Consider the following 21,648-nt stretch of genomic DNA (forward strand, 5'->3'; position numbering starts at 1 on the left):
AATTTTCAAAATGCCGAGCTGTCTCCCAGAACCCTGGGGCAAGAACATGCCCACACAATGGAGAGGAGAGCAGCTAAAAATGATAGCATGGAGTGTCAAGTGTATTACAGCCGGCAGCGTCTCCTCCCATAGCATTTCATCCTTTCCCTCTGAACCCCGAGACGAGGAGGGCAAGCAGGCTCTGACTAAGGATGTATCCACAAATCAGAAGCGAACACTGACTGCCCAGCAACCCATCAGGCTGGGGTGCATTCAAGGAGATGCGATTGCACCATGGTGTCACCTTCTAAATGTCAGGGCAGACCTCCACCACCAGCCCACCCTGTCCGGGTGTCCTGCTAGGCAAGAGGGATGCAGTGAGGACAGCAAAGAACTCCCTCTCATCGTTTTCTCTTTGTTTCTCTACCTAAGATGGCTGCCCATCTTCCCAGTGGTTTGCAAACTGTCACAAGCTTATCCGTTGATTCTCAGCCACATGCACTGTGTGTCAACCAAATTTCTCACCTAGCACTTCCAATGCACAACTCACTCTCCAGAGAAAATGAAGTGGTCTAGCACAGCTGAATCCATTAGTTATTGAGTGGAACCACATGACATTTTCATTTTTTCCAGGTCAGAAATGGTCAAATGTTGGTAATGTCGTACGGCTTAATCTAGCATTCACGGGCAGTGGGAGAAAAACGACCTTGATTTTGATAAATCGTCTCAGAAATTCTGTGAGCATGTACTGCATAGGTTTTAGTTAGAAGAGTAAACTTTAGAGACTAGACATGTGAATAACTCCTAGTTTCTACACACATTGAAACCCCACACTGAAATAAAAAGGAACAACTTGCCCATACACACAGCATGGATAAGCAAGACCAGACATGTTGATTGGAATAAGTCAGATACAAAAGACTAGATGGTGAATGATTCCATTTATATCGAGACTCAGAATAAGCTTGTAATCAAAGTTAGAGGAGTAGTTATGCTGGGCTATATGGCTTGGTAAGGAACAGGGAGAGAATTTATAAATGCCAAAGGTGTTCTGATCCTTAATCACAACCTGGTCACAGAGGAGTAAAGTACACAAGAATCCATCTGGAGCTGACGAGCAGGCTCCATCAACGAAGCTACACAAGCATGAGCCCTGGGTTCAGATCCGCAGCAACTAGGTAAAAAGCCTGATATGGTGGCACAAACCTGTAATCCTAGCACTGGAGAGGTGGAGACAGGGGAGTACCCAGGCTTGCCAGCCAGCCAGCCTAGCCTACTTAGCAGGTCCAGGACAGGGAGAGACCCTGTCTCAAAAACACAAGGTAAACAGCCCCTGAGGAATGACAGCCAAGGTTGAGTGAGATCTGGCCTCCACATGCATGCCTCTGTGCACATGCATTTTTGCACATGCGTGCACACGCACGCACACTCCATTCATGTGTGTGCTTTAAAAGCACTGCATTTTTCCATGTTGTTAAATGGGTACACAAGGTTATACGCCAATAAAAGGAAGGAGGAAGAAAGTCACCGTCTCTAATCTCTGCTTTAGAACAGTGCTATGAACATGTGTGACAGCCGATTGCATCTGCCACTGACTCGTTAATTGACCCTCAAGAATATGCTTCCCTTCTCTAAGTCTGTTTTTCTCACCCTCCCGAAGCCTAACTAATAGAGCTTTGGGGATATTACATAAGATAACGTCTGTGAGGCCCTTAGCACCGAACGTGTGCTCCCAAAGAAGCAGTTACTCTCCAGTAACTCTGTCAACTTTGCCCATAATGAGACACCTCACCTCTCCCACATTCAGCAACGTCTGGAGAATTCTTCCCCTAGAGCACACTTAATCGCTCATGCCCTCCCTGGTGGAGGGTGAGAACAAGACCAGCGCCAGTACCTCTTCCCATCCGCCCTTCCTCACGTACCAGCAAGGCATCCGGGAGGTTGTGCTCCTCCGTGAAGGTTACAACTGCTGTGACGATGTCTGCTGCGTGGAGCTCCAGCAAGGCTGTGCCGACAGAGGTCGCGTTGTAGTTCCTGCCGGCCTGGAAGAACACAGCCACCTTCCTTAACAGGAGGCCCGAGCGCACACGTTTGAACACGTGCCTTGCCACAAACCTCATGGTGGCCCCAAGGTTCCGGGACCCGGATGAGCGTTCAAGGGGGATTTTCCTGGCAGCCTGTAGCAGGGCAGCTTTCCGCTGATGGTCCGGGAAGCGCACTAGGTAATCTGTCCTCGTGTTATAGGAAACAATGGCCACTCGGGCACCAGCGGGGCAGTTGCTCTCACTGATGTCCAGCTTCATCAACAGAGACAGTAGAATGCTTCTCATCCTCTCAAAGTCCAACTGGGAGACATCGTTGGACATGTCCAAGGCAAAGACCACTTCTGAAGGGAATGCTGGGCATCTAGAAATCCCTTGACACAGGGACACACAGAGCTTGAGATGTCTATGCTGCCTCTAGGTGGGGGAGGGCTTACCTGAGCAAAGAGCGTTACCTACCTTTTGAACACGCTGGAAGGGAAAAGAAGACACTGTTAGTGTACATGGGCCGTTTGCACTTCAGTGTAAAATACACTCTTTCGATCTGACAGTTTTTCTGTGGCACTCAAGCTAACCTTGGACTTAAAAATCCTCCTGCCTCAGTCTCCCAAGTGCTGGGATTTTTCAAGCCATGTCTGTTTTTAAAAACCCTCTCTACTGAGAAATCCAAATGGCCTTCTAGACACCACCACCCCCAGTTTGGCAAGGGTTGCTGCTATTTGCCCAGCATCCACTCTCTTATTTTTTTCCATTATAATAGGGCATCAGTTTCCACCTGAGTACATGGCTGCCTGAAACACAGGACACACTTTCCCGGAGCTAGCTGGCTTACTACATTCTGGATAATAGAATAAGGAAAACGGTAAGACTTTGCAAATGCATCTTTATACCCTAATGGAGCCCATTACTTGATGGGCTAAAAGACAAGCCAGAGCACCCTTTGTTTGTCCTTTGCCCTTTGCCCTTTGCCCCTGCTCTCCCCCCTCCTTCCAGGCTGGCTGAAATGCAGATAACAATGACTGAAGCTTGATTAACTGCTCAGACATGAGATAATTTGGGAAAAACAGCATCTATACCTACCTACCTACACACACACACACACACACACACACACACACACACACACACACACACACACTGACAGAGAAGCAGATACAAGGAAATTCCATCCTGGAACCCCTGGAACAGGTCCCACCCCCCAGGACTCCATATCATGCCCAAGCTTTGACTCGAGAGACACATTTCCCCACTGTTATGAGGACTTTGGTTACCTTCAACTAAAATTAAATCCAACTAAAACACTAAGCTATTCTGAAGCTGTATTTTACATGTATCTCATATATACATAGTCATAAAATATAAATCATATACAATGTATATGTATATCTTATATAAAAGTATATATGTGCATATATATGAGCAACATATGCTCATAAAAATTAAGATTGTCCTTAGTACACCATCTGTGTATCCATACATAAAAACCTTTTCATCTTATTTGATAAAACTTGGAGCTTAAAGTGTGTTTAACTCTGAATCACGTTCCACTTGGTATGACATTTTTTATCAGTAAGTGCCAAGTGCTGTCATATACTCCACTATGTTTATGTCCCTTGATTTTTTCAGCCAATGTCTCTCAGGAAAAGCATACACGTACAAGTATCTGTGACTATTTGTCCAATTACAGTCTGTGTCTATCACTTTATGCATTTTTATATGGCTGGTCCAATTGCTCTTTAGAAAGCATTTTAGTAGTTCCACAAGTAATGTGTGCTTTCACACATTCTCCAAATTAGGGGTCTGGATTATTTTGATTTTTTTTAAATATTTCCAATTTGAAGCCTAGGCCTGGTGGTACAAGCCTATATTCCTAGCTCTTGGGAGGGGGATTACAAGTTAGTGCATGAGGATTACAAGTTTGGATTAATAATCTGCATTATACATAAGGAGTTCTAGGCCAGATAGGGCTAGTTAGCAAGAACCCACCTCTGAAGAGCAAAACTATATAAATAAATATGCTTTTATATATGTATGAATATATAGCAATTATGTATATGCTTCCAGTTTGAGAACAAAAACGAGCATTATCATTGTTTTAACTGATGGTCTTTAATTTCCACTGAGGGTCACTATCCCCACAGGTGCCTTGTTAAGTTTTTCTTCTCTGACTCCCCCTTTCATGTCCTTTGCCTAGTTACAACTCAAAAGTTTCTTGTTAAATATTTAGATTTAGCTTTCCAAACATGTCTGTGTTTATAGATAAAGATGATTTGCAGCAGCAATTTTTATCTTGACACGACCTAGCACACTGGGCCCTCTCCTGGAGTCTTGCTTCTATCTCAAATGTTTTTCCTTGCTTTTCTATTTGCTTTTGACCCTGTGGAAGTCCTCAATGAAAAGGGGTTTTAACTTTCTGTACAGCTGTTCTTCCTTTCTGTCCAAGGTGATAGTATTACTCTGTGTGACTTCCATGGAAACAGATCCTGCAATCTCCCTGAACAGCAGCAGGGAGTAGGCAGAAGCCAGGAGGCTGAGCAAGAAGGCAGTTGTAGATAAAACCCAAACTTCTAAGTGCTCTCCCTATCACAGTAAGGGAAGGAGCGTGCTCTCTGTAGCTATAAGTACCCACAATGTTTTGTAAAGAGAGTGCATCAATGTCAACTAGTTACGGGACAAAGCAGGACCTGAGACCTAGTGGTTTCTATTTCTGCAAAGGAAGTCCCAATCAAATGGGGCATATTCCTCTCCCAAAACACCATCATGGATCCTGCTTGTTGAAATAAAAAGAACAGCACTTCCCATGCTCTGTTTCACGCACCAGGATTCAGGCACACGGGTGTGTGAGTGTGGTTATATTTTGGGGGACCCAGCCTTATAGGGTGGAGTTTTTCTTCATTATTGAGAGAGTATGCCTTTCAAATACTTCATTGTAGAGCCCATTGAGGAAAAGATGACTTATTCAATTGGAGATTGGGCCCAATCTGTCCATTTAGAAGATCTTTTTATGATGGACAAGTGACTTCTCAAGCCTCAGTCAAATCCTTAGTGGCTCATGCCCTTAGTCCTTGATCCCCGCCCATCCACACCACCTGCTCCATCTGAGTGTCTCCCAAACAACTTACGGCAGCTTTCCCGAATGAAATCAACAATTTCACAAGGCTGTAGAGAGATGGGGAAAGACAGAAAGGAAATAAGCATTTAATGTGAAGCAGACTTCACTGGCGTGACTTGAAATGCCATGTGCACGTTATCAGGACCTATCTGAAGCATTTACATATGTAACAGAAAACCACAAAATTGTTAGAGCTGATGACACCACCTAGCGATTCTATTTCGAGATCCGGTAGCTAATTTAAAACATTTAAAGAATTTTGAATAGTGTGTTGAGGTTGGCCAGGGATAATTCTTTACTTTGTAACCTGCCTCACAAATCGATGGGACCAAACCTGATTTTGAAGTTGAAATCCAGGGACCTCAGCAGAGAATTCTGGGACTGCTGCCCGTGTATGCATTCTTATAGCAGCATTTGCTAGAACACTTCTTTAGAAGGACTGCCAAGACAGGTGTCCCCTACATGCCCCACCCCCATAATTCTACCTCTTTCCTCTTATCCCTTCCTCTCCTCTTCTCTCAACCTCAGACCCCATCACTTCCTGTTCTTCAGATGTTTCCACATCCTCCAATGCCTACCTAGCATAACAGTCTGTGTGTACTTAGAAGAGAAGCACTCGTCATAATTTCTGGGGTTGTTTTTAAGGGGTCCCACAAGTCGCAAAAGCCTATAACTATTCTGTGAACTAGGTTATTGAAAATGTATAGCTTTATAAGCACTATTTTTAACATTATAAAAGAACACACTGCAGGAAGGTGATAGCTTCCAAATGTTTTCTTTTGTGTCACTTAATGTTTAAAATATTATTCTACTATTTTTACAGTGGCATTTCTGGGAAAATTCTGTAAACTTATAGTATCAGCAGAATTCATTAAAAGAAAGAAGCTTCAAGATTAACAAACCTCCCTCTGTGGCTATAGAAAGATTGATGTTGTGAAATGAGTGGATTTCCAAATCAAGAATCTTCACCTACCGTCCTATCTGCCAAACCTTTTGAACCCTTGATGCCCTGGAAAGAACAGAAACAAGGTTCAAAATGCAATAGTCTAATTCCCAGCACTTTCTTCTCCACGACCAACTGGAGACTCTGAGTGTTCAGCACGGCGCATACACTGCCCTTCTCTCCTGGCCCTGGAGTTCTGCCCAGCCCAGTAGGGAGGACAGAGTGCCTGAGCAGTACATCCCAGACCTCAGAGTCCAGGTAGATGGGACACAGACTCTTAGAAGACCAGGTAGTTTTGAGACCAATCCATAGTTCAAGTTCAAAAACTGGTCATTCAAGATCCTACCACAAGCTATTCCAAAGCACATCCTGGTATCTCCCCTATTCCTGCTCTTCAGGCCTCTCATCTCTACCCTGAATCTGCCCTCATAGTAAAGGAACCCTCCCTGAAGCCTTCCAACTCCAGCTGTCTGGCTCCAGCCCCTCTGCGAGTCTAGAAAGTCTTTGTTTAGACTCTACAAGGCAGTAACTTGTAGCCTTAGACAAGTCACTGTACTGAAACCGACTCAATCTGCATTGCACCATCAAATGGCCATGAACTACCTCTGAGATGTTTGGTTTTCTGACTTAATTGTTCTCCAGTAAAAATCCTGAGCTCCGGTGAGCCCAGCATGTCCTTCTCCCACCCCTGACTGATGAATACACTATCCCTCACAGAATGACAGCCCTGTGCACTGGTTACTTTCCATCAACTTGATACAAACCTAGACATACCTTGGAAGAATTAATCTCAACTGAAGAATTGTCTCAGCCTGGCCTACGGACATGCCTATGAGGCATTTTCTTGATTGCCAGCTGATATAAAAGGTCCCAGCTAACTGTGGGTAGTACCACCCCTAAATAGATGGACCACTATCCCAGGTAGGGGACAAACCTGTAAGCAGCTGTCCTCTGTAGTCTGCTTCAGTCCCAGCCATCAAGCTCCTTCCTGCCTTGAGTCCTTGCTTTGACTTACCTCAATGATAGACTGTAACCTGTAAGCTGAATAAACTCATTCCTCCTCAGCTTGCTTTTTGTCAATGTTTTCTCACAGCAACAGAGAAGCAAACTATATTAACCCAGTCTCTAAAACAGGGCTTAGGCCAGAGCCTCAGTGTCTTTCCATGTCCCAGAGAATTCTAAAAATTCTTCTAGTCCTGCAACATTATCAGTTCAGTTAGCGTTGTATGGTTGGGTTGGCAGTGGTGGCACACGCCTGCTGGGGATGCTGTGAATGTGTTGCTCTGACTGATTAATAAATAAAATGCTGATTGGCCAGTAGCTAGGCAGGAAGTATAGTATAGGTGGGATAAGGAGAAAGGAGAATTCTGGGAGGTGGAAGGCTGAGTCAGAAGACACTGCCAGCTACCACAGCCATGAGAAGCAAGATGTAAGGTACCAGTAAGTCACAAGCCATGTGGCAACTTATAGATTAATAGAAATGGATTAATATAAGATATAAGAACTAGATAGCAAGAAGCCTGAGCCATTAGGCCAAACAGTTTAAATAATATAAGCGTCTGTGTGTTTATTTGGGTCTGAGTGGCTGCGGGTCTAAGCAGGACTGGAGAAAACTCCAGCTACATATGCCTTTAATCCCAGTACTCGGGAGGCAGAGGCAGGAGGATCTCTGTGAGTTCAAGGCCAGCATGATCTACAGAGTGAGTTCCAGGACATCCAGGGCTACACAGAGAAGCCCTGTCTAAATAAGGATTGCCGGGCTGGAATATTTCATTAAGATTTCCTTCTGGTTTCTCATGTCGGTCATTGTGTTTGCATTCGTAAGCACATTCTCCCTAAGCTTTACATCTTGGCTCATGTGTTTAAGAAGATCCATAAAGCTCTAGCTACTGAGATCGCCTCTAGATTCAAAGAAAAAAATCTACATATGGAACACTCTGTGTAGGGTTTGAAGTTAGTATTCTCTGAGCCGTTTGCCTGTGCCCTTGACCCTGTTCAACGTCTAAGGTGCTTGTTTCTTCTTCAGTGAGGCTGCTTATCAAACTCTTACTCATCTTGGCACAAGGTTGAAAATTAAAAAAGAAAGGGTACTTGTTACCATTTTTCCTGGTGGGCCTTGGTCACCTGGAGTTCCAGCAAACCCAGGAAAGCCAGAATTACCCTAAAAGTGAAAAATCAAAAAGGAATAAGGTTCCCTGTTGGCTACAAGAACTGACCCTCCTGAAACATCAAACTGCTTCATATCTAAGACCAATCAGACTGTTGTTGACCTCTGTTAATGATGTATTCATGGAGAGAAACAGGGGACCAGACAACTCCCTTCTAGCCCCTATCTTACCCCAGCTTGCCCATGGGCGATAGACACACAAATACATTTCCACGCAGAGCCTTAAAAGATGACTTAACCCTCAGCCAAGTCTAAGGGCGTGTGATAAACATACTCATGAGGTCTGCATTGAGGGTCTGACTCTGGGGAAAGGAAAAATTCCTACAGCACTTTCTGAGCCTCGGTGTCTCAGGAAAGATTTTGGGTGACCAGGAGCTCACTGCTTGTATTCTAGGTATTTGAAGTAACACAGCACACTTATTATCTGGATTTAATCAATGCCTTATCTTTTTTATTTGAAAGTAGAAAGATAAGTTAACAATCAGAGCAACCATAAGCAGCAGCAAGCTGAGCAAGCATGGCTCTGACTATCATCATGACCTTGCCCGTAGACGAAAACACCAGTCACTGAGTCCGAGGAAGACACACGCTCTCTGGCTTTTCCTCCCTTCTGCTCTGAATGCAGGCTCATGTCCCGGTCCCAGAAGGCTTTACTGTAAATATTTTTAAATACATTTATTTATTCATGAGTGGGTGTGTGTGTATGCCATGGTGTACCTGCGGAGACTAAATGACAGCTTATAGGAGCCGTCTCTCTGCTTTCACCACGTGGGTTCTGGGGCTCAAACTCGGGCTGCTGGGCTTGGTGGCCAGTGCCTTTACCCGATGTGCTAGTTAGTTCTTTGTCAACCAGGCACAAGCTCAAGTCACTGGGAAGAGAGATCCTCAACCGAGAAAATGTCCCTAGTAGGTTGGCTCACATCTGTGAGACATTTCCTTTATTAACGACTGGAGTGGGTGTGCCATCCCTGGCTGGGCAGGTGGTCCTGCCTTGTATTCGAAAGCAAACTGAGCACACCGTGAAGGGCAAGCCCCTAAGAGCATTCCTCTACGACTTCTGCTTCAGTCCCTGCCTGACTTCCCTCAATAACGGACTGTGACATGGAAGCGTAAGCCACATAAACCCTCTCCTCCGCAAGCTGCTTTTGGTCGTGGTGTTTATCACAGCAGCAGAAACTGGAACATTCCCTGAGCCACTTCACCAGCCCAAGGCTTGCTTCCTAATGTCTATCAGCTAAACACTATCCAGATCTTAATATCCACGGAGTCACTCTCTTTCAAAATGAGTTGCCATTGACTGTGGCTCTGCAAGATCTAATCTTCATAGCTGGACATGATGGCATGGTTGGGAAGTGCAGGAAGAAATATCAGGGATCTAAGGAAGGTCTTATTTATGTAGCAAATTCAAGGCCAGTATGGGCTATATCCGTGCCTGTGGTGACAACGGGTGACCCTTTGGTTCTTACCCTCTTCCCTTGGACTCCCTTGGCCCCCTTCACTCCTCTGCGGCCTGGGTCGCCATCTTCTCCCTTGTCAAAGACAAAAGCCGAGTTCTGAATGTAAAGAAAGATGTGCAAGCATGTGACAGTGCACAGCAGTTGCCAGGCCCACAGAGAACTCTTCTTACCTGTGCACCAGGAGAGCCAGGGAATCCGGGTTCACCCTACAGTCAGAAATGAGACAAGATAATGATCAGGGCCAGATGACTAAGCTTTTCCTCAACATTCCTGCTTGAAAGAAGAAACTCATCACATGGCCACATTTCACTCCTGCAGGTCAACAATGGGAAATAGTTTTTACAATTTCCCCCCTCTCTGATGCAGGGTCTAGTGAAACTTCGTTCTTGGGCATTTTATTTCAATTTAAAGCCCTTGAGATTTGCACCAGCAGAAAGCAAGGGAGGACATTGACCTGAGTTTGGGGAAGAAGGAGCACGGGCATGCTTCAAAGAGATCATCCATCCCACAGGCATTTCTTCAGCTCTTACTGTTCACCAGGTGGTCCTTTAAGCACTGGGGACTTGGCAGTGAACAAGAGACCCCCCCCCATAAAACTTACATTCTGGAAGAGGCAAGTGAGCAAGAAATAAATAGCGTCTCAGAGCTGAATAGTATTCCAGAGAGAGAATTAAGAAATTAAAGAAATGGGCTAGTGAAATGGTCCAGTAGGGAGAAACACTTGCCACCAAGCCTGAACCTGAGTTCAACCCTTGAGACTCAAGATGATAAAGAGAACCAGCTCTACCAAGCTGTCCTTTGACCTATGCACACAGGTCATGGCACATGTGCTCTTACACACACGGACATACATACATACATACATACATACATACATACATGATAGATAGATAGATAGATAGATGATAGATAGATAGATAGATAGATAGATAGATAGATAGATAGATAGATAGATAGATAGATAGATAGATAGACAGATAGACAGATAGTACAACATGGGATGGGAAGGGACACGAGTCCCCATGCCTAGCTGAGGAGTTATTCACAGTTGATGGCCACTAGAAGGAAAGTTGGGTTTTTTTTAGGTATACAGCCCCTGGTAAGTTGACCATTCTCTAGTAGATGGTCCCATTCCCATGTACATATGGGCAGGAATAATTATACTTAGTAAGTTTAAAAGACTTGAAAGAAAAAGTAGTTAACATTGTCAGGAGATCTGGGAAGAGCTGGAGGGGGGCATGGAGGGGAGTGAATACAATCAGAATATAGTGCATACATATATGGAATTATGAAAGAAAAAAATAAAAACATTATATATTTTTTAAAAGAATTAGAGTTGCCCCTCAATATTTCCAGAAGGTTGATTCCAGTATCCTCCAGAGATGCCGAAATCTGAGTACAGCCAACTCCCTGGTGTGATATGGTGCCTCCCAGTATATACTTATGCACACTTCCCAAAGACTTCAGTCCCTAGATGACACGTGGTGCCTAATACAACACAGACGCTGTGAAATAAACATTACCCTTTATTATTTCAGGGGAATAACAAGAGTCTGTGCAGGTTTAGTACAAACGCAAATTTTTTTCTCAAATGTCTGTCTTCAGTTTGTTGAATAGGAGCCCGTGGGTGTGGAGGGTGTGTATGAGGGGGTAGGGTGGGAGGTCTTCCATGGACAGTGGCCAGACAAAGTCTTTTTACAAAACCATCATTTAAGCAAAGAGCAGCCTGAACCGAAGAAGTGAGTTTAGCAGGGATCTGGGCAAAAAGCATCCAGGCAGATGGGAAAGGTCCTGAAGAGACCTTAACACAAGACGATGACGAGGCAGAACTGGGGGAAGAGGAGGGTAGGAGAAGAAGCCTAGGAGTTCACACACAGGCCGAGAGTGGCAAATCTCACAGGCCATGGATACAAAGGATTTTCTTCTCGGTGCCATGGGGAGCCATGGCAGGCTTTGGGTAGAGCAAGGACATGCTCTCACTAAGCTTTTCAAAGATGGCTCTGGTTGCCTCATGAAGGCCTAACTGTAGGAGGCAGAGGCAGAGCATTTAGGCGGCTTCTGAAGGAATCAAGCAGAAAGCCATGTCGAATCTAGATGAGCCTCGATGACAGCAACAACAAAGAGAAGCGGTGAAATGCTTGGCTGGAGGTGTGACTCAGTGGTAGAGACAGGTGTGGTGGCACACACGTGTGACCCCAGCACAGGGGAGGAGGGGCATAGGCAGACAACTAAGGCCTTCTGGCCAGCCAGCTGAGCCTAACTGATGAGCTCTGAGACAAATAAACAAGGAAGATGGCTCCTAAGGAACAACAGCCAAGGTCGACTGACCTATGGCCTCCATGGTCATGTGCACGCATATGCACATGCACTCAGACAGACACACACACACACACACACACACACACCACAAATAAATCAGCAAACCCTTCAGAGAAACGACAAAATGCTAAATATACTTTACTGGTAGACTTGCATTTCTTTGTTGGATTAAATCTAGAGTGTGATGGAAAGAAGCCTCACAAAGATGGCTCTAAATTCTTGTCCTAAGCAACCAGAGGATGAGATCGGAAGGATGGGCTCTCTGTCCCTGAGCAGGAAAGCCTGGAGGAGGAGACAACTTTGTCCAGGTTATCAGTTCTGACTGATGGGATGTTGGAAGATGTTAAAGGATAATCATTAATTCTTAGGTGTGAAAATGGTATCTGATTAAACTTATAAAGAATATTTTAATGTGCATGTAATATATGGTTTCTGGGATGTTCTTAAAAATAATTTCCATGAGGGGAGAAAAGTGAGTGAGACTTTGGGTAAGATAAAACCTAATTGGTCCTAAGGTTTCCATTGATGAGTCAAGGGGATGGGTACATATGTCAATATTCCAACCTGTACACTCACTCGTATGTTTTCTAAGATAAGAACTTGGGGTCAACAAGATGGCTCAGTGGTTAAATGCACTTGCTGCCAAGCCTAACTACCTGAGTTTGATTCCCAGAAATGAAATAATGGAGGGAGAAAAGGTACTCTCAAAAGTAGTTGTCCTCTGACCTTCATATCATGTGTGTTATGCATATATATATACACACACATACACACATACACACATACACCACACACACACACACACACACACACACACACACACACACACATGAGGGTAGGGGCAACAGAGATAGATGAATTAAAATGTAAAAATAAATAAATAAAATGTTGAAAAATAAAAGAAGAAAGTTATTGTTGGAGGATGTGCTGATCTTAAGCTGTCTGATGGATGATAAGGAAACATCTGTGGAGTCTGGGTATCAGTCTAAACTAGAAGAATAAACTGGAGCTCACAGGGTAGAGGGGGCCTGATGCTTTAAAGGCACTGAGCACAGGACAGCAAACTCTGCCTGGAGAATCCAAAGCTTCTCCAAGAATGAGCTGATGTGTGAGTTCATCTTAGGAAATGAGTTACAGTTGTCCAAGGGAGGGAGAATGAAAAGAACATTCTATATCATTTGCAGAGACCAGGAGTTGAGAAAGGGCTCATGTTTCCAGATCAGAATGGAGTATGAATACCTAGGGAGGCTGGAAGACAAGGCTAGGGGGGTGGTTTCTAAATAAGTAAGGAACTAAATCAGACTTTTACTTCTCCGGGATGGAATGCTGTCAAGCTATGACATGTCGGGGGCGGGGGAGAGAGGGAGAACCACTCCTGAAACACATCTTGAAAAATCACTATATTCTAGTAAAATAAAAACTGCGATTTGATATCCAAATATTCTTTCCATGAGCCTCACCTTCTTGCCTTTTCTTCCTGGATGACCATAACCATCTTGACCATGAAGACCCTAAGAAAAGGACACAGATGAATTAACTGTAGAGCCACCCAGACCAACTCATGGCTGTCAAGAGCCAAACCTTTGCACAAGCCAAGAATGTAAGAAAGTGAGGAAGAGGGTGGGGCTTGGTGGGAGAACACCTTCACAGGATAAACACTCACATCCAAGGAAATGATAGACCATGATAATGTCATCTACATGGTTGTTGGGAAGAGTACGGCAACTTTGCATAGATGTGCTCTGTAGGCAGATTTTTCTTTCCCACCGGCCAGGTCCCAAATAACCACATGGAGACTTCTTATTAATTATGAAAGCTCGGCCAATAGCTTAGGCTTGTTTTTAGCTAGCCAATTCCAGTGACATATCTTCACACTGTGCAAAGGATTATTCCATAACATGCTCACTGTCTGGTGAACATGTTGACATTATGTCCAGTTCTCAGGAGCTGAAGTAAGAGGACTGAGAGTATGAGCCAGCCTGTGCTACACAGTGAGACCCTGTCTCAATGCACACATGCATACACATATGCACACACACACACATGCATGCTCAGGTACATTATTGCTCTGAATACCTGCATGGACAGATAAGAAGTAGCTATCAAAAGGAGTGAACTCAGAAACTTGCATTGGCTTTGGGGTTGGAGGTGAACAGAAACTGTTTCTAGATCAAGTAAATCAACAGAGAGGGTAAATGACGAAGCTGAAGGCCTGAAAACCGTTCCTGGGGCCTAATTAGGAAAAATTCAAAGTACAAAAGAAAGCAAAGTCAGGGAAGGGGGGGAGGACCTGAATTCTCTGTGGGGAGGAGGAAAATGCCCTCGGTTGGTTGTTACTGTCTTCTTCCTCCTAAAGACTCACAGGGCGCCAGGCGGTGGTGGCGCTCACCCTTAATCCCAGCCCTCGGGAGGCAGAGCCAGGTGGATCTCTGTGAGTCTAAGGCCAGCCTGGGCTACAGAGCAAGTTCCAGGACAGACTCCAAAGATACACAGAGAAACCCTGTCTCAAAAAAAAAAAAAAAAAAAAAAAACCTCACAGGGCATCATCGCCTGAAGCTACAGGGAAAGACCAAGGCCTGTGTTTAGAAGCTGTCCACTGTGGGAGTGCTGGAGTTAAAGATGTGTGCTACCACATCTGTCTTCACCTCATTTCTAGGGACTCAAATTTAGGTCCTCAGGCTTACGTGGTCCTGAAATGTCACCCCCAATAATGATATCCTTTCCTAGCTTTCAGAGAGAGAGACATAGAGACAGAGACAGACAGACTGAGAAATAGAGATGGGGGCAGGGGGCATACACTCTGTGCTAATTTCAACCAAGAGAGTTGAACAAAATCAAACAAAATATTAATTTCACTGTCTACCTTTTCAGAGTATAGACATGGGCACTGTTGGCCTCACAGTGCACAGAAGCCCCATTCTGCTCCTTCCCCTTGCACATTTTGATTTAATCTTTCTGGGTCTCCTCAGTTTTCTCTCCTTCCCAACAAACGGGATTTCAGTGCTGAAGTGGTTGGGGGGTACTCTTATAGGCCCTTCCTAACTGGAAGAAATCTCTGGAAGACAGCATTGCTCTTATGGTAAAATAAACTGCAGGAAAGTGGTGAGCTGAAAATAGTTACATAAAATAACTAATTTGCTCCTGTGTTCAGATCCATGGGGAAGGTAAAAACACAGATCCCTGCCTTTGAAAGTGCCATCTGTAGGAGGAAATCGCTCATGGTTGTTGGCCTGCAATGGTATCCCTATACTCTGGATAATTAAACCCATACTCTGAAAAATTAACAATGCTAACTGGGTGTCTTTTTGTGCTATCTAGAAAGGTGTGTCTCGATGCTGGAGGAGACAGCTCTGTGGGTAAAGTACCTGCTGAGCAAGCGTGAGGATCTGAGTTTGAGTCCCTAGAACTCATGTAAAGCTAGATGTGGTAGGACACATCTTCAATCCCGGTGCTCACAGAGGGAAGTGGAACTCAGTGGCTACCTGGGCTGCCTCACACAGGCGTAAAAATCAAAGTGATCCTGCCTCAAACAAGGCTGGGAGTTGGAGAGATGGCTCAGAGGTTAAGAGAGAGCACTAGCTGCTCTTGCAGAGAGGACCTGGATTCAATCTCCAGCTTCACATGGTAGTATGGTGATATTGTGTTCCCCAAAATATTGTGCACCCTAATAAACTTATCTGGGGTCAGAGAACAGAAGAGCCACTAGATATAGAGGCTAGAAAATGGTGGCACACACGCCTTTAGTCCTAGCATTCCAGAGGCAGAGATCTGTCTGGATCTCTGTGAGTTCAAAGCCACACTGGAAACAGCTAGGCGTGGTAACAAGAGCCTTTAATCCCAGGAAGTGATGGCAGAAAGCAGAAAGGTATATAAGACATGAAAACCAGAAACTAGAGCTGGTTAAGCTTTTAGGCTTTTGAGCAGCACAGTTCAGCTGAGAGGAATCCAGTCTGAGGAAACAGAATCAGCTGAGGAATTGGCAAGGTGAGGTGGCTGTGGTTTGTTCTGCTTCTCTGATCTTCCAGCATTCACTCCAATACCTGGCTCCAGATTTGTTTTTATTAATAAGACCTTTTAAGATTCGTGCTACATGGTAGCTCACAGTCATCTGTAATTCCAGTTCCAGCGGATCCAACACTCTTTTCTGGCCTCCTCAGGCAATGGGCAAACATGTGGTACACAGACAAAACACACATACATGTAAAATAAATCTTTTTATAAAGGCCAAAAGTAAAGAACACTACCTAAGGTTAACTCCACACACATGCCATGGAATGAGCATGCTTACACACACATACACCCACATGTACATGTTCTCTCTCTCTCTCTCTCTCTCTCTCTCTCTCTCTCTCTCTCTCTCTCTCTCTCTCTCTCTCTCTCTCTCTCTCTTACTTGCGCGCATGCACACACACAGCTTTTTCAAGTTTCTCTGAGTATCTCATTAGTCCCCAAAGACTCAGATATTTGAGAAACTTCCTTATCGTATAGAAGAGGCTCACAGACATGTCCCTTTTCAACAACAAAAGGGCAAAAGAAATCCCAATATATTTTTGGATTCTTTATTTATGTGGAACTTATGAACCTTTGGCTAAATTGTGAACAGCTCAAGCCATTATGTCATATTGGTAACCCCAAGTTTAAATCATCAAGGTATTTTTTTTATGTGAAAAATAGCAGGAACATATAGCAACCAAGAAAAATACAAGGAATTCAATCAAGAGTTCAAAACAGAAACTAGACTTACAGGCTGCCCTCTTGGTCCTCGCTGACCTGGTGGGCCTCTCTCTCCTGCATGGCCAAGCTCCCCCTTTTAATAGAGAGGAAAGATGAAATTAATTTTCTTCCATGAGTCTATGCATCTTTGTGCCTCTTTCCTTAGATATTGTTTGGTTAGACTTTTCAAGTCCTGTTATCATCACCTCCCAGTTGACAGGCTTGTTAAGGCTTGTCTGGAAATGGGATACAAATGCACAGTGGAAATGGATACAGCTGTAAAGAAAAATCACAATAGCTGCAGGAAAAATGGATGCAGTGTAACTCATTATGTTAAGGGAAATAAGCCACACTTACAAATCCTGCATGATTCCTCTCCAATGCAGAAGCTAGATTTAAAATTATGTGTGTTTCTACGTGTGTGTTAAATAAAGGTAATTATAAATATACCAGTGGTCTTTGTACTGACGATGAGATTAGATGCACATCATAAATTAGAGAGATTTTATTACCATGGCCTTCCCAGGTGTGGGTGTGAAAACATATGCTTGCAGTGAGTCTATGTGTCTCTCTCTGTCAGTGTGCATTTGCCTACTGATAAATATGTGAGCCACTTCTCCATGGATCGGTTTATATAATTTCCTTCTTTTATGCATCTATCCAGCTATAAGGCAGTCAATAGCATCATCAACATCAGAAACATGCTGGAAATGATTACACAGCAAGGAAAGATCTGCCAAAGAAAGCCCGAAGAGCTCCTAAAGTCAGACCCAAGAGTGTGCTCCCTCACACTCACCTTCATTCCTCTGGGTCCAGCTTGTCCTTTTGAGCCATTCGGCCCTGGACCCCCAGGGGTCCCCTGCAATGACACCATGGCCAGAATCATGACTCTCTTACTACAGATGGCCCCTGGCGACAGTCACTTGACTAATAGTTTTTCTTTTTTAATTTATAGTGGAGGAAAATCACATGCATTTAGTCAGACCCATACTTCAAATGTTGAAATTTTGACCTTTTCCTGGGCTAATCATACTTGATACAAGACTGTCTTGTGAGCTGCCACCACGAAGCCACAGGAGTCACAACTGATTCTCTCCGGTGCTGTATTGCTAAACTACAATGTTGGTTGGCCAAGTCCATCAAGTGAGCTTTTACTCCATGACATTCTCGGTTCTGGATGGCTTCATTGGGACATCATCCCACTATGAGTCAAGAGCATGTGGGTCTGGAATTATTGATGTGCTCATGAAGCACCCCCTCAAGACCCAAGACAGAGGCCAATCTGACCACTTTCTGACTGGGTGGCAAGTCATTTAATCTCCCTGAACCTCTGTGACGTTATTTACAGGAACAGAACATTTGCATATATCGTCACAAGGAACAAGGGAATTGGCATGAAGACATAAGCTGTGTTATCTTCCAACATGAAAAATGCATAGCAGACACAGTTCAACTTGAGGCTGGGGAAGTCTGGGAAGAAACACCAAGTCTACTGTGTGAGAATCGAATCTACAAAACACTGAGAACTGGGGGAATTATCTATATACTATCTGGGAAAAGTAACTTGATCAAAAGATCAGGAAAACTAAAGCCTGGGCTTTTACCTACTCCAAACTGGAAATGTGTTCAAATGACACTTGAGATATGAAAATGAGATTTTTTTTAATTTAAATTTATTTTACGTGCATTGGTGTGTAGGTGTCAGATCCTCTGGAACTGGAGCCACAGACAGCTGTGAGCTGCCATGTGGGTACTGGGAATCGAACCTGGGTCCTCTGGAAGAGCAGCCAGTGCTCTTAATTACTGAGCCATTCCTCCACCCCAAAAAATGAGATTTTTTTAAATAACAGTTTAGCCAGGATTTGTGACATGCACCTTTAATGCAGCGCTAAAAAGCAGAGGCAGATAGATCTCTGTGGGTTCCAGACCAGTTAGAACTACATAGTGAGAGACCCTGCCTCAATACATATAGGTAGATGATAGATGCAGATGAGAGAGAGAGAGAGAGAGAGAGAGAGAGAGAGAGAGAGAGAGAGAGAGAGATGATAGATAGATAGATAGATAGATAGATAGATAGATAGATAGATAGATAGATAGATAGATAGACAGACAGATAGACGTGCTTTAAAAGCTTTAAAAACAACAAACTAGACTTGTTTACCCAGGGAGAGGCTGAGGACAGAACTATGGCTTTGACCATCCTAGGGCAGCCATTTTGAGTGGACGGAGACCACAGACCTGACTCAAATCCTGCTGCTCAAGTGTCTAAGGCTGTGGCAATGCTCCTGCCCTCAGGAAGCCACCCTGACCATATGGCTCAGTCTCTCTGACCTTTCCACTAGCCACAGACATTGCAAGGACAGTGGAACAGACCCCATAAAGAGCCGAGCTGCAGGCCTATTTGACCACTTATCAGCTGAACAAGTCACTGGCTTTCCTTCAGGCTCTGTGACCTTGTCTTCAAGATCAAGGATGCCCTTTTATACTCATGATGAATGGACAATTAGAGCATGCCTCCTGTATGGCACTATCATTTGGTCTTGCATTAGGAATAAATATGAGCTGTGATGTATATCCCTGAGATTCAAACCCAGAACTTGTTGGTCACTGTGTGCCCAGAATGAAGGGGATACAGAGTTGATACCAATGCCAACTTCATCAGACTAGATGTCCTGGAAGTCTTTGGTACTCACATATCCCAAGTGGTTTACCCTGTGAATCCTCAGAGGCAAGAATCAGCCACTGCCAACCAGCAGCTATACTGTAGCTATTTGTTTTGCAAACCTACCTGGGCACCCAGACTCCCTTTTTGGCCAAAAAGTCCCGGTGGTCCTTGCCTTCCTCTGGGTCCCTGTTCCAAAAGAGATATTAAAAGTCAACCAATTTTTACAGAGCCATTTATATCCCATGTAAGTTTAGCAAAGTCATCTCAGATGTCTGCTGAACGAAAGTGCCTGGCAGACCCATGACTGTCATCTCTACCAAGCTGAGTCAGGTTGTTTCTACCTGCTGAAGCGCTCATGGACACCTACTCTACACTCGCTCCATCTAGGATGTGGGGCATAGGTCCCTGGCACCTGTGCTCTTAGCCATCTTTCCAGATGGGTCTGCCATGCACTGAAGTTCAAAAGTGTTTTCATCTCTCCATCCACCCAGCTAACTCGAAATCAACAGAGCGGGCTGAGAGTAGCAGCCATGGGCCCCTCTCACTTGGAAATGAACCTTTTATTTGCACAGACCAGGTCACAGCCGTTACTCTCTCAAGAACCAGAGGTACACTGAAGGGAGTCCATCTTTGTTGTTAGGGGCAAGAGGTGCTTATTTCCCCCTGGGTCTATTTTGCTTTACTGATTTCGACACTTTAATTTTTCTCCGGATTTTCTGAGAAATGCTTCCCTAATAGAAGCATTGATCTCGGTTTCTACTCTCCCAGGTGAGGTATCGACAATCGTCTATGCAAACAGACCATCAGCCCACACCCCAGTGGGAAGGTGAGAATGGAGGACAGGCTCCATCGATTATCTCGCTTACGGCTCTCAGCACGATGGGCAGCCCTTTCAAAAGGCAGAATCCTGTGACTAAAGAAGAGAAAGCAAGGACATGGCAGTAGCAGGGGTCCTAATTTGAAATAAGCCAGTGATCAAAGAGCAAATGGGAAAAAATGGGCTTCTTATTATTTCCTCCTGGTGCCATTTTCCCATCCTAAAGCCGACACACTCTAATTACACTGGGATTACTCTTTTCTCCTGAGAGTGTCATCGTCACCTGAATCAGCAGCCAGCCTCCCAAGTGATCATCTGACACTCACGGGATCTTTAATGATGGAGAGAGGAGTCAACACGAGTCAAGTGTGTTGTCAGTTTAAAGTTCTACCATGGCAGGGAACTTGGAAATGACTTGCTTTATGAAAGAAAGAGTTTGAAGGACTAGCAAATGGTAGGTTTGGTTTTGTGCTTTGAGGATCCCGAAAGAGCTGCTTGGAAATTCAAGCTTCCACTTGTCACTCGTAGTTTCCAGTCCCTCACGGTCTGAAGTCCTCAAGGGTAAGACTCTAGTCTTGCTGGTCTAAAGCACCTCAAGGACTATCAGGAGGGAGCCCCCATGATGGCAGACACCCAGTAAGCACTTTGCTGATGGAATACAATTTTAATGAATTAAATTCCACTTTGGAACAACTTGATTCACAGCTCCAGAGGCATTCATTAAGTGCACTGACTTTAAGTATGAATTCCAATTCTGTCACTCACTAGCAGTGTGACTTTGGCCACTGTGCCTACCTTCTTCATCCCCATGAAACGGACTAATAAACCCACTTACCCCCCCCTCCAACGATGGATGGAGTGAACGAGTGTCAAGACCTAGTGTAGTAGCAAAAACGTGGAGTCTGGTCCAGGCCAGCTGTTGCGGTTTGGCTTCCCCGTAAGAGGGGCGATGCAGTCTGCTTTGCTAAGGCCCAGGAAGCTTCCTTAGGGTCATTCTGACTCAAATTTCTATCACACAAACAAAAGATTCCAAACACATATCCTTAAATTAAAACCCAGTTCCCAATACAACCTGTGGGCCTGGATACCCGGGCTCTCCTTGGGAACCCGGCTCACCAGCATATCCACGCACACCCTGCGGAAATGGAAAAAAAAAATAAAAATAGCTCAGCAAGCTCCCAGGCACAGCAGATGTTCTATTGAAGATAGCCTTGCAACACGTCCCTTAAAAGCCCTGAGGATGAGTCACAGAAAATAGATTGGACTGGTTGTGCTCAATCCCCACCCCCCAGAGATGGATCCACGCTGGAGAAGAAATCTGAGGGGCTTCCCTTTTGACTGGGAAAAGGCAGGGGCTGATTGTTACTGTCTTTCCTCCCCAGTCTTCATTCATCTCTTTCCAGAAGCTCGGCCAGTGATGGGACAGAAATCCTT

General features: G+C 44.5%; 1 protein-coding gene and 1 long non-coding RNA gene across 2 annotated transcripts in view; one reads left to right on the forward strand and one right to left on the reverse strand.

The window, feature by feature from the left end:
* Nucleotides 1–21,648, reverse strand: part of LOC102910629 (collagen alpha-4(VI) chain-like) — a 105,137-nt gene that overhangs the window by 22,579 nt on the left and 60,910 nt on the right. The window contains exons 21-32 of the mRNA XM_042281553.2: nt 21,287–21,349; nt 19,521–19,583; nt 17,529–17,591; nt 16,764–16,826; nt 13,480–13,530; nt 9,871–9,906; nt 9,710–9,772; nt 8,175–8,237; nt 6,107–6,142; nt 5,144–5,180; nt 2,481–2,492; nt 1,902–2,395 (exon numbers count right to left, since the gene is read on the reverse strand). Coding sequence (XP_042137487.2) covers nt 1,902–2,395; nt 2,481–2,492; nt 5,144–5,180; nt 6,107–6,142; nt 8,175–8,237; nt 9,710–9,772; nt 9,871–9,906; nt 13,480–13,530; nt 16,764–16,826; nt 17,529–17,591; nt 19,521–19,583; nt 21,287–21,349 — 1,044 coding nt within the window. The remainder of the gene's footprint in view (nt 1–1,901; nt 2,396–2,480; nt 2,493–5,143; nt 5,181–6,106; nt 6,143–8,174; nt 8,238–9,709; nt 9,773–9,870; nt 9,907–13,479; nt 13,531–16,763; nt 16,827–17,528; nt 17,592–19,520; nt 19,584–21,286; nt 21,350–21,648) is intronic.
* LOC121830976 (uncharacterized) lies at nt 2,060–7,140 on the forward strand. Its single transcript, XR_006074344.2, has 3 exons — nt 2,060–2,201; nt 2,782–2,883; nt 5,957–7,140. It is a non-coding gene; the product is annotated as an uncharacterized LOC121830976 (long non-coding RNA).

Source organism: Peromyscus maniculatus, chromosome 7 (assembly GCF_049852395.1).
Source record: "Peromyscus maniculatus bairdii isolate BWxNUB_F1_BW_parent chromosome 7, HU_Pman_BW_mat_3.1, whole genome shotgun sequence".
NCBI lineage: Eukaryota > Metazoa > Chordata > Mammalia > Rodentia > Cricetidae > Peromyscus > Peromyscus maniculatus.